The 16496-nt window shown below is 36.8% G+C and overlaps 1 protein-coding gene across 4 annotated transcripts in view; it reads right to left on the reverse strand.

The window, feature by feature from the left end:
- Positions 1 to 417: 417 nt before the first annotated feature.
- The window catches only part of LOC146432811 (uncharacterized), a 211122-nt gene continuing 195043 nt past the window's right edge, over positions 418 to 16496 (reverse strand). For 2 of the 4 annotated variants that reach the window (XR_014854328.1, XM_085070843.1), the window contains one exon: positions 418 to 3158. Coding sequence is in view for 1 of the 4 variants with exons in the window: in XM_085070843.1 (XP_084926969.1) it covers positions 3139 to 3158 (20 nt within the window). In the remaining 3 variants the exon portion in view is untranslated. Of the gene's footprint in view, positions 3159 to 10680; positions 10794 to 16496 lie in introns of those variants that run through there. The other 2 variants (XR_014854330.1, XR_014854329.1) reach the window with 1 other exon arrangement.

Consider the following 16496-nt stretch of genomic DNA (forward strand, 5'->3'; position numbering starts at 1 on the left):
TCATATAATGGAGCAATCTAGAATATTGGCCACGATTTCCAGTGCATTTACAAACTGCTATTACTAAATATGACTCATCAAGATTAAAAAAGGAAAATAATTTAGTCAGTGCTGTTGTCAAGCCACTATTTAATGTTACTTTTTGTATTTGCTGTGATAAGCAGTAAAATTTGCACACTCCTTGATAAATCATTGTTTAGCAATGTCTAGAGGGTCCAGTAAATGGTTTGAAATTGCCACAATGTAATAAATGGTTATTTGATAATGAATGAAATTGTTTGAAAATACTGTTAAAGTGTCAAGTTTTAACATATAGAACATTAGTCAAAAGGAGTGCAAACATGGAAACCATAGTGACACTATAAATATACTGCAACAAATGCATTTATTTGTACAGGGCAAATAGTAAGTGCTGTATACAAACCAGTATAAATTGATATATGAAGTTAATTTCAATCTGTAAAAGTAATTGCATTGGTTTAACTTATTTAACTCTCCTTACAATAATATTTATAGCAGAGCAAGAAAGTAAAGAAATAAATGATGATAAATAGATAAAATACATAGGAAATGGGAATTGTTTTCCAGTTTAATTATGCTGTCACATAAAATTATCACAGAAATACACTATGCCGACAAGAAGAATACATTAAAATCCCATTATGCTGTGCAGAGTTGGCTGGTTCGTGTTGCTGTTCATTCCAAAAACAGCTTTTTATCTTTTCAACTACCATGAAAAGTTACACTTTGTAAAAAAACAAAGTAGTGCAAAAAAGGACAGTGTAGGCTGTGCCAGTCAGGGATTGGCCTGTAGAACAAAGGTGGGAAGGAAGAATGTCACATCTTTCTCTTCAAGAATAAATGTGACCAAAGCAAAATTTGAAGGAAAAAAGAATGCCCACTCAGAATAAATAATTTTCATTCTCTTTTATTCTCAGACATAGCTCTTACTGGGGAGTTTTCCATGGCTTCAATCCCCATTTAGCATGCTCACATACTGTGGTGATTAGTCATTGTTATAACTGTAGTAAGAGCAGGACCAACAAGCAGTCAAAACATTACAGTAAAAACCCACTTTTGTTTTTCTTCCACACCAGATATTTATGGTTTCAATCTGAAGTTCATACTATTATTTCTTTTCATGATGCATTAATGCATGTAGTATTTTTTATTCTTCTGCTTTCAAAGAACAAAATCACAGCCTCAGCAGAGCCAGGAAAAAGATACATGGATTTCTTTGAAGGGGACTTGGTTTTTCTTCTCAATTTTTTTTTCAGAACACCTGAAGCTTAGTTCACTTGAAAATAGGTATCTGCTCTTCTATAAAGAATACTATAATGCTGTAGTTAATGGTAATAATATGGTAATAATATGGCTGCATTATTTTGACCTCCCAATAAATCTTGCTGTGTTTTTGGATTTGCACCTTCCAAATCTGAGTGATAAAGTACGAATTGGTGCTTTACTTAATTAAAAACAAACAAAAAAAAGAAATACTACTCTTTAGGATTCCCATAAATATCTGGAAAATGTGATTTTTGAGAGATTTCAAATTCAGAGGTGAAGTTTTAAATAGAGACTTCATTAATTTTTAAAATCTTATTTTTTTAAACATACTAAATCAGAGGCATACTAAATCTTTAGCCACTGCTTATCCTCATTTGATTAATGAGGATAAGCAATACCCTGAGTAGAAAGGAAATCTCTAGAATATGAAGTACCTGGGAAGAAAATACTGTGTGCAAACCCCAGAAGATAAGGCAGCTTTCCATGTAAGATGAGATTAGGTCATCAAAGATACTCCTAGTACTTGTCACACCTGTGTAAATTAAATGAATGGACTTGCTCCAAAACCTTATGCCAGCTCCTTAAAATTACGTGTATGCGACAAGAATGATTTTTTAAAGCTGTCTATTGCTAGAAAAGAATGGCTATAACTAAAGTAAGCTATCATTAGACTTTGGAAAGGATCATTTATTATACTTCAAAATGGCCTGTTATTTACAGTTCTTATTAAAAAAATTGAACGTGGAATGCATTCAAATTTCAGCAAAGTTGTAATACTGTTAACTTGCCTCCTGACAGTAGCAAATGGTATTTGCTACTGTCAGAATCACAGGAATGGTTTATTACCTTTACCACATGAGCATTTCAAAAGGACAACATTGATGCACTTTTACATACCTTTTTGGGGTGAAGTGCTGTTCAAGCTAATAATTATTAGTAATTAACATTAGAAGTATCACATTAATGAACAAGTAGCTGTTACAAAGACACACACAGAATAAAAAAAGAACTAATTATGTCCATCAGATTGAGTTATCAACTATTTTGCTTTATGCAGGACAATATTTATCATTAAAACCGTGCAGAAATAACTCCACAGTAAAGTCCTAAATTCAGAGTTGTCCTGTCAGGTCCTTTGCCCTTCCTCCTTAATTATGGCCTCTTAGACTCCAGAGTGTCCTCAGTGGAGTCAGCGGAAAAACAACTCAAGAAGAATTCAGGATCTTAGGCTGCACATGAGACTCTGAAAATCAGTAACTTCCTGGAGTAAATTGAGGTTTCACTTGAAATTCCACTAGTGGCAGTTCTGTGCCTCTTCAGTGGCATAACAGAAATAATGCTTATCTTTAAAAGCATTTCCTAAGGTCTGTATTTGTCACCTCATGGCAGGGTATTAATGCTACTTTCCATCATATATTATATGCCCACACCTTCCGCAAGAGCACCGAGGCCCTCATCTCTGAACACACTCATCAAAACACAAAGAACTAAACAGAGGTAAAAAACTTATTTCTCTTGCTAGTTTTCTTTTATTTTCTAGAAAATTAAACTACATATGTTGAGAAGCAAGAATTCTGTAAAAGAAAGGAAGGGCACTGTGATGGTTATGGTATTTTTAGTTTTGAAAAATTGTGAAGTTCTTAAATGGCAAGTGTTTCGATAACAGAACAAGCAACCCCACTCCCCCCCAAAAAGTATCATACAGAACTGAATCTCCAAAAGTGAGGATTTTTTTTTTCCCCAAAACAGTCTCTCCACACTGTCATTAAAATGGCATATGGAATTCCTGTATGTTTTTCCAGCATGTACCAAAAGTTGCACTCAGATCTCCAAGGGTTGTCTGTCCTGGACTTAAATTGTTCTTACCGAACCTAGGAGAGAGCAAAAGGGCCAAGTGAGTCAGAAAGTCTGTCAGTGTGCTGGAAAACTGAGGGGTTTTTATCCCTATTGCCTACTAGTAATTTGGGACATCTATTTGGTAAACAGGGCCCAAAGTCATCCCATCTAAAGGCCTCAACTCAGTGTAATATTTCTTGGAGTAACCCAGCCAGAAGCAGAAGGGCTCCAGCTGTGCTTCCACTCTCTGGCTGTGAAGGCCAAGGCAGTGCCATGAATTTCCAGGTGGTGCTGCTGGGAAGGCCAGACAGGCTGTGCCACTTGTTCTTCAGATGAGCATTTTCAGCATTTCCCTTTGCCAGCCTCTTGTCTTCTGGGTGGTCAGCTGTGCATTGATTCAGGTACAGATGAGCCACTGAACTGAGCTGTTCAATGGGTTTCGGGGGAAGTTCAACTGAGGAATTTTGTGAGAAAATTTGTACATGCCAGGTGAGATTTTCCTTTGAATTGATGGAGCTGTAAATATGAATTGTTTCCTGTAGGTTCTGTCTCTGGAAAATTCAGCCCACTTTAAAGGTTCAGTCAGATAAATGACTCAAGTAGAAACATTTTGATCATGTGGTTTAGGTAAAGTGCAGAAAAAAAATATTTCCATCCCTGTCTATTTGAAACTCACACCATTATATAACTATATACATACACATACATTTACATAGTATATACATACAAAATATTGCAAATTTTGACAGCTTCGCTAGGTCATTTTGTTTGAATAGCAAAGCAGCAAACAGGCTCCTAAACAAAATGATAATCCAATTTCATTGCTAAAATCTAAACTGAAATTAATGTTTCCTACTACTTGTGATTAACTGATATGTGAAAATATGAATCTATTAATATTATTGAGCAGGTGACCACTCAGTGCTTAATAGGAACTAGCAATTAGTGTATGTAAATCAACTAAGACAGCAGCATCTCAGTGGCTGTTCTGCATAGAGGAATAGTTAATTTGTAGGAGTACATGTTTCCAGCCCAGATTTTAAAAAGTCACGTTTTCTACTGCTGAAAACCTCAATACCTATAACATTTGTTGTGCATTTTATGATTATTCTTAATGCCCTTGCAAACACATGTAATAAAATGCTAACAAACCATCATCCATTACTTAATTATGTTTATCTAGATGGATAAAGTTGAGGTGGGAGAAGCCTGTGGTAAAAATATTGTTTCCCATTTAGCAAACAGAGACTTCATTTACAGCTTAATTATTCCTTGTAATGCTGTAAAAGAAATCTTCCTGTTAATCGTACTCAGGAGCAGAGTTGATTAAAAAAAAAAAGTAATGGGTGGGTTTTGGGGGTTTTTTTGTTTGGTTTTTTTTGTTGTTGTTGTAAGGTTTAAAAAGTATGTTGATTCACAGTTAAATCCATGTCCCCTCCAGTAGGGAATTTAAATGTTTGTGAAGCTTCAGTGGGAACTACACAGGGAACTTCTCTGAGAGTGATGAAATACCTTCTATAAGACAAGACAAATATCTCAGAAACTAATGCTATATTGCCTTCAGAAACTGTGCCTATGGAAAATATCAGAATAATTTGTCATAATTAAGAGAAATACGTCTATGTTTCAGCACCCAAGTACAAGAAAAATAAAGGTCAGTTCTAGAAAACCACTAAATTCCTACAAATTATTTGTGTGCACAATGATGGCATGTGATTAAAAACTGCAGTTTACATCTGGTTGCATTTTTCAGTGCTGCATTTGGAATGTTTTAATAGTGTTTTCTCAAAGCCAAATTGCCACAGACCACTAGACATTGAAAGCAAAAATCAGAAATTTTGTCTTGTAGTACATTTGATTCTTGTTGCAAAGATAGCCTAGGGAGTGGTTGCTGAGAATCATCAACCAGCCTTCATAATTTATTCTTTAGCAGTGACTGCAGAAGCATTCAGTGCAGTGAATGTACTAAAAGCAGTCACACTGGATTTGAGGAGCAACCCATGGAAATGCCTCCTTTCAATGCTGAAGCTGAGCATCTCCATAGGTGGGAGCTAAATCCATACATCAGTCACTGCACTTGAGAAGGACAGCTCAGCAAAAGAGCATTGACATATTTGTCCTGGCTCTAGCCAGCTGTGATTTGATTAACTTCTGAGTTAATTAGCTAACAAATTGCTATGTGCTGCATGTTTGGAAGCTTAGACTATGAGAAGTTACTAGGTTCTTTTTCTCCCAGAGTACCTTCCAATCTTGGCACAAAGTCTGCCTTAGTTGCATTAACACAAAAAAATACCACTTCAACATTTTAAAGGGTGTCTGAACTCTGAGTATGCAGTAATAAAGTCCTTTTCATTTTTTTCCCTCATGTGGGAACAAGCTCTAGTTTGTTAAGCCCTGGTAAGAGAAATAAGAAAAAAATGCTTTATGTACAAGGGTTGAAAATCTGTTCAGTGAAGATAAAAGTTGAAAAAGCTTAATCCAGAAACCCATACACAGATATTGCTAAAATCTCATTTATCAGCCTAACCAAAATACTGCATTAATCATTTTTTCATGGATTTGAACTTTTACTACCAGATCATTTATGTAAACGTAGTCATTTACTACTTGACCATTTGCTTTCAATTTTTTTGGCATTTGTGTAGTTTTTGGGTAGCCTGTTATGAAATGTTAAACAATTACATCAGGAATTTTAACAATTAGATTAGATAAAGAATTATGTTAGTAGTTCTAGAGGACATCTTTGTGTTGGAAAAGATTATACTTTGAAAAAAACAGCTGGAAAAGTTTCTGTTTTCTTCTTGAAAAATAATTTGTAAGAAGCAAAGCAAATATTTATTTCCATGGTTCACTACAGATCACTAGGCTTCAATGAAGAATCTGTAACAGAAAAGAAGTAATAATCTATACTGACTGGTCACACCAGGGTAGTTACAGAACAGGTTGTGACTTGTTTTCTGTCTGATATCATGCCAGCAAAAATTTTGGTATACCTGAAAGTGCAGTGATTTAAAAGGTGCATTTAAAGACTTTGAAGCATTTGTGTTTCCTTCATGAGAATTTGCTGTATCAGTGTGAAAAAATTCATACTGGTCCCTATCCACATTAAGGAAACTTTTTTACTTTTCATTAAATCATTATAAAGTAGCAGGAGCTTTTTAATTTTTTTTTAAGCTAGAGACACCCTAAACAAGGCCTGCTTTGGGTATATACTGAGTGATAGCATACATATAATTAGAAAAAGAATAAATAATAAAACATTGACATTAACCATGCCACATATGGATTTAAAGCTTTTGAAACTCAAGATGAGGTACACTACTGCAAAACACTGAAGCAATTTCATAGCCTTTAAAGCATTGCTACCAGAGAGCCAAGTCTCAGCAAGATGGGAAGTATCAAACTCATTACTGATCATATGTTCCCTTCAGATCACTGCCTTTCCAGACACTGATCAAATATTAAGCAGAAGAACAGGCAGAATTTGCCAACAGTAAAATCTATAATAGAAAATTCAGAGACCTGTAAGTTAATGTTTTTTAAACTTGACTGGGAGAGGAAAAAGAGTTAAAATACAACAATTCCTTTAAAACTGTTCCAAAATAGTTTAAAATGTTTTTCTCTCTGAAGGAACTAAAGATGTTAAATGAGGAAAATTCAAAGCTTTAATATGTTAATTTGAAAAGCTGAGCCTATGTTCCCCAAATTCAGTCGGTCTGCAGACATAGCCTACCTTATTTAAGACATGGGAATTATAATTAGGGTCACTCTCCAGGAAAGCTCTTAATCACAGCTTACAGTAGTTGATAGCTTGAAATACCTGCCTAAGCACTTCCTTGAAACAGGCCTTGCCAGGTGAAAGTTAACATATGATGATCACATGGAAAGTCTCTGAATAATTTCATGCCTAGTTAAAGTTCAGACAACATGAACTCTAATTTCTTACTCAGTTTTCACATGTAAATGATTTCATTTAACTGTGGGATTCCTGGTAATAGTTGGAATTCTTCAGCTGATGACATTTGTATCAAGAAGCTTATGAAGCATCATTCAGTGATGTCTTCAAATACCTGTCTAAAAAGTGCTGTGCAAGCCCAGAATATTAGAGCATCTTCTTTAAAAGAAAATCAGGTATTAGGAAAAAAATTAAAAATTTGTGAATATAGACTAGTTAATACCATCTAAGAGAAAAAAAAGCTCCTCCAACATTTCAGAGTCTCATAAAAATTCTCCTGGCAGATTTAAAAGGTAAAATCTGATATGTTTATACTGACATTATAATTTTCTCTTAGGACGTGGATCAACATTAGCAAATATAAACAGGTGTAGTATGAACATTAAAGTTTCTGAGTTTAACTTATTTATTGACTGCAACAGCTCTAAAAAAGCCTGGCAAAGCAACATCAACAGAGGTTAACACTGAAAGCCTGATACACAATCAACTTCTCAACAATATCTGCCTGCACTTCTAGACATGACCTGTTGTTTTTCCACTTTTGGTCTTTACCAGACCAATTTTCTATTAATTTAATTGATGTTTGACAATTTAAACACAAAATAAAACTTTAGAATTAAGCCATTGCTCTGATAAATCCTATTAAATTAAACTAAAACAGTTTTGTTACTCTAGATCTGGATTTAAGGCTCCAACACTATAGGGCAGTTTGATGCTTTAGTTTAACCCTAGGCCTACAGCCATAATTTTGTTGACTTTAAAAATGAACACTGCATTATACTCTAAAATGCAAAGCACGTTTTACTTGTGGTATAAATACTATATACGGCTTTATCAAATTTTAGTCTGGCTGCATTGGTGTTACATGAAATGCATATAGGCTGTATTTTTATTTTCTTTCTCTGTGGAATGGTTATGCTGAATAATAGTAAGAGCAGAAGCTGGCATAGTGGGAACCTGCTTTTTATAACAATCCAATTTATGTTATAATAATGCAATTGAGAGACTTAGCAAATTTAATGTTTAATGTCAAGCTACTGCAATGAAAGGTGTGATCCAATGTTTGCAAATGATATGAAGTGCTTAGCAGTAGGCTTAAGTGAAAACTTAAATATCATTATCAGAAAGAATATAGTAAAAGATATTTGTCTGAGTCTATAGTAAAATTTAAATTCACAGAGCTGTAAGTCTGGAATGTCTCTTCCAGCAAGGTCTTGTCTCAGTCCTTTGCTCCTGAGACACAGTTCCTGTTATCACCCACAATGACTGAAGTTTCATTGGCAGAACTTAGAACTCTGAGGTTTCCTTACCTTTGAAAGTGATTTATGTGTGGGCAGGGTGAACAGAACATGGTGAACAGGGTGAACACAGTTTAGTTTAGAAACTGGAATTTTGATCTCACCACAGCTCTGCACTAAAGACCAAATGTAATTGGTCAGCAGCAAATTTAGAATCCAGGCAGGGGGAAAAAAAATCTGCATTTGAGTGATTTGCCCAAAACCTAGCAGAGAGAAAATGCCCCATCACTGTCAAATGAATATTCTATCAAAGGTGCAGTCACATTCTGTTCTATTGAGATTAACTTTACCTGCTGAATGCTGTGAAATTTATTTCAGTGGCCTATGGCCACCATATATCAGCATCCGACCCCTATCTATATAAAACAATAAGCATGATCTTAAGGCTGTCTTAAAGGCTGTCTGAGAGATGTATCTTTACTGACATATAACCTGACTAAAGCCAAACATCATTACCCCTGTGACTGATTGGAGGGCAGTCATAACTTAACAGTTTTATTTCCCTTCTACAGCTGAGCTCCTTGACCACGCTGGCTGAGCTGACACGGCATTTCAAGTCTTGTTACCAGCTCAATGGTTCTCTTATTTAGAAAAAAAAAGGGGGGGTGGGGGGTGGTACAGGGGGAGGCTGGGAAAAAAAAAGGCATCTCTTCATTTAGCTTCTCCATCTTGATCATTGCTGATGGGCTATCAATAATTTCAGCTTGGTTAAGCAGCTGGCTGAAGGTTAAATAAATTCTGCCTGTTGTTTGCATGATCATACCTGGATTCAAGAATTTTAATTTGAAGCAAATGTCTTCTTGGTTACTCCTTGGGAAGTTCTTATAGAGTCCAAGATAGGCTAGAAAATAAGTTATTTTTGAGGAGAAGCCCAAGAACAAAATTAAAGTCAGTGGGGCAAAGCAACTATACTTTGAAATCTCTGAAAGGAAATGCAAAGGTATGATAAAGGCTTCATATGTGTATGTATACACACCCCCCAATTCAGATGAGGATGACAGGAACAGAGGTCATTAGTAATCTTCCAGTGAAAAGGATTTTGCCCAACTGCTTTAATAGATTGTTAAAATCTAAGAGCTGTCCACTGACTCATAAATGAGCCATGATTTTAGTGGGTCATGCCATTTGGCCTGCACTGCCAAGATAGCTTCAGTTATCTTGTGCATACTATTTTGACAGCCAGAGAATTATTTACAGAACGCACAACTACCTACATGTCCCAGCCAATGTGGTACTAATGTGCTGTTAATCATGCATTCTGTGGACTCAGCATTCCCCTTACTTGCATCAGCATTATTATTTAAGTATTTACTTCTTGGGAGCATTCCTATTTTATTTCAGTAAAGAAACTCCAAGCCCAATATGAATCAAATACACTTGCTTTCACATTTAGCTGTAGTAGGGTGATTTTGGAGCAAACACACTCCTTGTTACTGAGATGCAAGAAAATGCACACTGAAATTTGTCTAAAATAATCAGAATAGTTAGTGACTTAAATAGCAGGTGGTGTCCTGTTAAAGGAGGAAGAGAATTATGTTTATGATTTGAAGACTCATACAGCTGCTTTGCCTCATACAGATTTAAGTGTATAGTCTACTTTTACACAAGGGTTGATTTTTTCCTTATCAAAGTACCTGCATTTTCAGTAGTTTGCTACTGAAAGGCAGAGCCCTGGTTTAGAGAGAGGAGTCAGATTCAGGTCGCAAATCTCAAGTGCAAGAAAATACACATTTATAGCTACCCCACACAGTGAGTGCCTTGACTTGGCTTCCTTCACCTTTCACTGTTTGGGACAGACACTTCCTAATACCTACAAATAAAACACCCAAAGTTTGAGAAAGACATGTGATGTTCCTCAGGGGCTGATACTGGGAGCAGCACTGTTTGACACCTTTGTCAGCGACAGGGCCAGCGGGTCTGGTGACACCGAGCTGTGTGGTGTGGGTGACACACCAGAGGGAAGGGATGGACCTTTCACAGGGACTCTGACAGTCATGATGGGTGGGCCTGTGGGAACCTCATCAAGTTAAGGAGGCCAAGCTCAAGGTCCTGCACTCCACCTGGAATCCTGCTTCCAGCTCTGGGACTCTCAGCATATATGAAGGATGTGGACTTGCTGGAACAAGTCCAGAGGAGGCCATGAAGACGTTCCAAGGGCTGGAGCTTCTCTGTGTAAAGACAGCCTGAGAGAGCTGGGGCTGTTCAGCCTGGGGGAGAGAAGGCTCCAGGGAGACCTCAGAGCCCCTGTGTTGGTGCCTGGGGCTGTTCCTCAGGTGCAGGACCCTGCACTTGCCTTTGTGGAACTTCAGCCATGTCTTCCCTGCCCATCTCTCCAGCCTGTCCAGGTCCTTCCCAAGGGCTGCACAGCCCTTTGGGGGATTGCCTGCTCCTCCCAGCATTGTGTCACCAGCAAACTCCTGGAAGCATGCAAAGAGATTATGTTAAATTTGAAAAATGTATTCCTCTAGTATGTTGACCACTTGAAAATTGAATTTGGTGATGTGGTAGTTTTCAAAAGTCTTTATTTATTACAGATATGAGCTGCAACTTTAACTTCTTCCTTTTTTTTTTTTAAACACAAGATCTGAAAACTATTTAGCAACCTAATTTATTGATGTATCTATAGACAATTTCTCTTTTCTGACTGAATGCCATTTCTTTAGGTGTTGACACCAGATAAAAAGTTGTAAAGGCTATTAGCATGGAAAAAAAGTCCATTAAATCCATTACATACTTTTTTGTTTCCTCTGCCCAGAGGTTCTTTGCCAGGGAAGATGCTCTAATTCTCACCTATCTCAAAATTAACAATGCATCCTGCAAAATCTCTACATGTAAAGAAAACTGTTAATCCAGGAGGCATAAATCAGATTTCGTGCAAGAAAGAAAAAATCCTGTTTCTTCATAAAATTCCATTTTTCTCTAACAGAGTCTCAGCTGTCAGTTTAATAATGGCTGCTTGATTCTGCAGTCACTTAACTGGGGACACTTGCTATTCCAAGCCACATTGTGTTCATCTGTTCATTTGATGACAGAGTTTGTCTCCTTAGGCAACAAATTTGGGGAGCAGAATTTATCCACCAAGAGATTTCATTCCACTGAAGGGTAAATTAAGGTGGATTTATAATGTCTTTGTTTATCCTAAAAAATTAAATATATTGAAAGAAGTTGAAAGCAGATTTAATTTAAAAGAAAAGTAAGGCCATTATATAAACAGCAGCAGATCTCATCCAGAATATGTCACATAAATATCATACTATCAAACAAGAAATGTAAATTATCATACATACTCTATAATTGAAAAGTGTATTATACATTAGTGAAGTCACCCATTTGTCTAATCATAATCAGTTCCAATAAAATCTCATTTAGGAAAGTTGAATGTAGTTCAGGGTGGATGGTTATGAGGATATCAGTCATGTGAGTATGCACCGAAACAGTTTTGAAAGATAGTTCGTATACACAGAAATCCAATTATTGCCTACCTCATCTGAAAGGAACTTTCTCTGACACAGGCTAAAACTGTGGTGTTCAGAACTACTATAAAAGTAAAGCAAGCATACTGAGTAATGGCTTTAAATAATGTTTTAAGAAGATTTTAAGACATTTGCATGAAGTCATTACAAGAATGACATGGTGTTTTAATGTAAGAGATGGTTTAAAAGCAGAGGAAAAATCCTGATAGGTAATTTAAAAGTTCTGATGATGTACAACAGCTTGGACCCAAACCTCCCATAACTGGTTATAAATCCAGCATTTCAGTAGGAGGAGTTCTAATTTACCAAACATATGCAAGGCTGTTACAAAGGTGGTGAAGTGCAACAATTTTCTATCACTGGTGGCCTTCTGCTGTAGCATTTAAGATAAAAAGGCCTCCAGACAGGAACAATAAGTGGTTTTGTTGTGCTTGTTGACATAAAAACACACAAAACAGACTAATTTTACTGTTCATAAATTCCAAATGAATTGTGGGAACATTTGCTATTTTGATTTCAATAAAAATACCAGTGACTTAATCCAACAGTAAGGTAATCCGAATAAAATGCAAATCATGACTGCAGCAGAAGAAGCAGTTCATGGTGGATATGTGATTTGGTATCATGAGCCTCTTCTGAAGTTATCATTAATGATTTTTTCTTCTGTTTCTCCATTTGTTGTGCAAAGCTACTCATCTACTTGCATAAACTTACCTTAACCTATGGATTATTTATTATACACCTATCATCCTTCCAACATTGCTGCCTTAGCTGTACTGACTTTATCTCTTCTATGTGCTCCAAAATTCAAACTTTCTGTAGAGCTAGTCCCCACTCCATTGTGAACACTCACATCTACACGTATTGATGGCAATATTTACATGCAGATATATTCAAACCATTTCTGAATGGGTCAATAGCATAGAGATTTACAACCCAAATAGTGATATGGTCTTTGTTAAAATGGCTTGCAAGAGGATAGAAAACAAACTTGAGAAAAATAGTTTCCATATATCCTACTGAATTTTTTTGGAACCTACTATGCTCCAAATATCAGTATCCACCAATATTGCATCAAATACTGCAATTCCACCATGTTTCTTATATTGTGATTTGTTCATTGCTTCACAAAATCCAGTGGATTCTGAACAAAGAGGCTTCTTCAGAAACCCATGGGAAAAAAAGAAGCTATTTTAACTATATTGTTTTTGCAGCTGTAGCTAGCCCTGATTTGTCCTGATTTGGTCTGCTTTGCATGTCTAGAACTGCAACCACACATGCGATTTATCCAATTTTAATAATTTAGAACAGGCTAGAGCACTTGAAACATAACCATAGTGATCCACAGGAGTGATCAGGATACCTTATTCCCATTTTTATGTTCTGTTGCAATGTTTAAAAGTAGATGAGAGCTAATTTGCAAGCTTACAGGCTGTTTTTATAAGGAAATTACCGAGGAGTTTTCAACCACACGTAGATGCTGAACATCATAGTTGCAAACATTTCCTGTTTAAATTGACTCTTGAATAGATATAGGCTATCTCCCCATCTCACTGTACCTTTTCAAGTAGATGAGATACAGACAGCTCCAAAGCTCCATAGGCAGCTCTGTAAGAAGCCACTGTGGTATCACTCATTTCCAAGTAAGCTTGTATGTGACTCAACTGACCTGATCCAAATTCTCTACTGTCCTCACTGTCCAGCCTTGAGAACACTGTGTGACACTGCTGGGAGATGTCCTTTGCAGGCACTCTGCGATCAAACCCAAGTAAAGCTGAGAAACACTCTGTGCCTTCGTGTATCTCACTTCAGAGATCCACCATCCACTCCTCTCTCTATAACCTTGCTGTTCTACCTGCTGGTTTCTTCTCAAACTGTGGGAACACAGACCACGGGTGGAGGAATGGCATGCTCAGCATTTACAAATACTGCCTACAACCCTCTGAATTAACAAGAGCCCTGGGCTGAGCATGTGCAACTGCTGGAGTGAGCCCAGGGAAGTAAGCTGTAGTCAGATGACACACACCTGAGAAGATGAGTCTTCCTCACCTTCACTGCACAGGAACAGCTTTTAAATATCTCAACCACAATCACATAATTCTAATCACAAAACACAGCACAAAAAGGAGATCTAGCTGATCTCCACAGAATAAGATACATTACTGTTCCAGAAAGGCCAAAGAGCACAAAGAACTGCATGGGTTAATGACAGGAATTTAAAGAGAAGGTCAAATGCTGCAAGCACAAAGGCTTTTACTGCTGAAGAGCTATATGTAGAGAGATTCAAGAGGTAACAAGGTGCAGGAGGAATGCTACACCCAGTATTCTGTACCCAGAATTTAATTCCATTCTCTGACTGTCCCAACTGCTTTAAGAGATCATCTTCACCTCAGCCTGTAAATAATAGTGTTATTAATATACCAGTATGAGGACCGACACTTGTAACAATATTTTGAAAATCCACTGTTTAATATGATCCTGGAAGATTCAGCTTGACAAAGGGTATGAAAGACCTCGCTTAAAAATCTGTGGATTTTGTTCACTTGGAGAACTCTAACAACCTCACACTCCCTAGAGAACTTTTTTTTGTGGTCCCAACACTTTAAAGTGTGAACTTTAAAGTATTTAATGTAAGAAAAATAAATCTACAGTAGAAAAAAATATCTGTAAAGTTATGCAGAAAGCTAAAACCTGCTCACTCTTCTCCTTCCCAGTTCATATCATCCAGCTTTAACCAGCAGCAGACACTTTTGAAATATGCTGGGCTTTAGCCAGCAGTTTAAATGAATATATGTGATTTAGTTCATATTTTCAGGCCTCTTTATTAAATACCTCCCAGTTCCATCTTGCCTAATATTTGATCCAGCAAGTTTAATGACCATTCCTTCATTAAACATTACAAGCTTTTTAAGACCTTGACAGTGCTGCATTTCATCCAATAACCTAGTGCTGCTACAAAGTCAACATTGTGTGCCAAGTTAATCCCTCGTGTCCACTAATTATGTCCAGTGCTGCAGCTTCTTGGGTGAGCCTGAATCAGTGGGGAAGTGCAGGATTTCCAGGCCAATGGATTCAGCACTCCAGCTATATCTCATGTCTTGACACTAGATGTCAGCGAAGGGTAATTGTTGTCTCAATTTAGAGGCCAGCCTAGGTAGCTGCTAGCAACCTCTGATAATGTTTTATAGCAAAGGTGAAGTATAGCTTAATACAAGCATCTGACATATATTACAATAAAAAAGGATATAGTTGTCTAGTGTTTTTAAAGTCAGTCATAAAAGATGAATAATGATGCAGTTTAAAGCTAAAAGACAGCTGCCAAGCTGAATGGCCATGATGGATGTCTAAACACCCAGTGCAGAGAAAACCTGTTCCCTAGAGACCACCATCCAAAAAATTAATTACTACGATTCAGCATCTTTAAATGTGCCACTTAATATACTGCCACCATAATTAAATTTCCAGCCCTGTGACCTTGAGACCATTTCCTGAGATAATAAATGAGATCAAGGTTTAATCGATGCAGATGCAAGTAGAAACTGTCCGAGGAAGCACAAAACCATCACAACGTAGTCAAGGTCAGGAAAGAAAAACCAAGTGAAGCTGCGAATCAACACTAATTGCTTTCTTATGATAAAAGATGTTTATTTTAGTTTGCTTTATTTGCAAACAGTTCCATTGTGTACTCTCTGACAGCAGCTTTTACACTCTAGCCACAGATGAAGTCAGTAGAGGGCATATTTGTCTCCTTGTAGATGAGCACTTTTTGTAGCAAGTGAAGCCATATTTGGTTGCACACTGAGATCTGATAACCAAGCTCATCACACATCAAACAACACAGAGACAAGCAACAACTGACTGCCTCAGGTACACTCCTTTGTCTCTGATGTAAGAGACCGAACAAAAAAGAAGAGACTTTGGGTAGTGATATGGAGATGTGAGGGCTATTTTATGTCCTTTTGAAGTCTGAGTGACACAAAGGGTATGGTCTGACTTCTACTGTTGGACTTTACTAAAGTGCTAAATCAGATGCCATATAGACATATACATGGTGTCTGATAAATACATAAATATATGTGTATATATATATAAGACCACTATAAATATATAACACCACCTAGTAGAGGTAGGACCTGTTTTTTTGACAGTGGTAAATATTATTTGGGCTGTAAACCACTTAAAGAGTTGAAGTGAAAATCTCTGCAGCTGAGTCAAGTCTCCTTAATTGTATGCTGTTACAATAAGAGAAATTATAACCAGCTGATGATGGGGGAGTCATACACTACCAAAAAAAATTCTAACTTTTTGAGACAGCCTTGTGTAGAGGTAGGCTTCCTTCCATTCCAGCAAGCCTAGAGTGGAAAAAAAGTTCATGTTCTGACACCTGAACCCTCAAACCTTGAGAAAACCAGAAGCCATCAGTAAGAGGACAGAGAGAGGAGACTGAAACAATGCAGACAATACATATTTAAATAATAGTAGTTAAACATATTGTTTTGTAAAATAAATATTAAACAACAATATCAATCTTGTCAACATTAAATAGATTAAATTATGACCACTGTAAATTACAAGGTGAAACTGTATCTGATATAACAGAAATAACCTCTAGAAATACCTCAAGCAAATCAAGGGGCCTGGTGTGAT

This window comes from Lichenostomus cassidix, chromosome 10, assembly GCF_008360975.1.
Source record: "Lichenostomus cassidix isolate B80296 chromosome 10, HeHo_3.0, whole genome shotgun sequence".
NCBI classification, from domain to species: Eukaryota; Metazoa; Chordata; class Aves; order Passeriformes; family Meliphagidae; genus Lichenostomus; species Lichenostomus cassidix.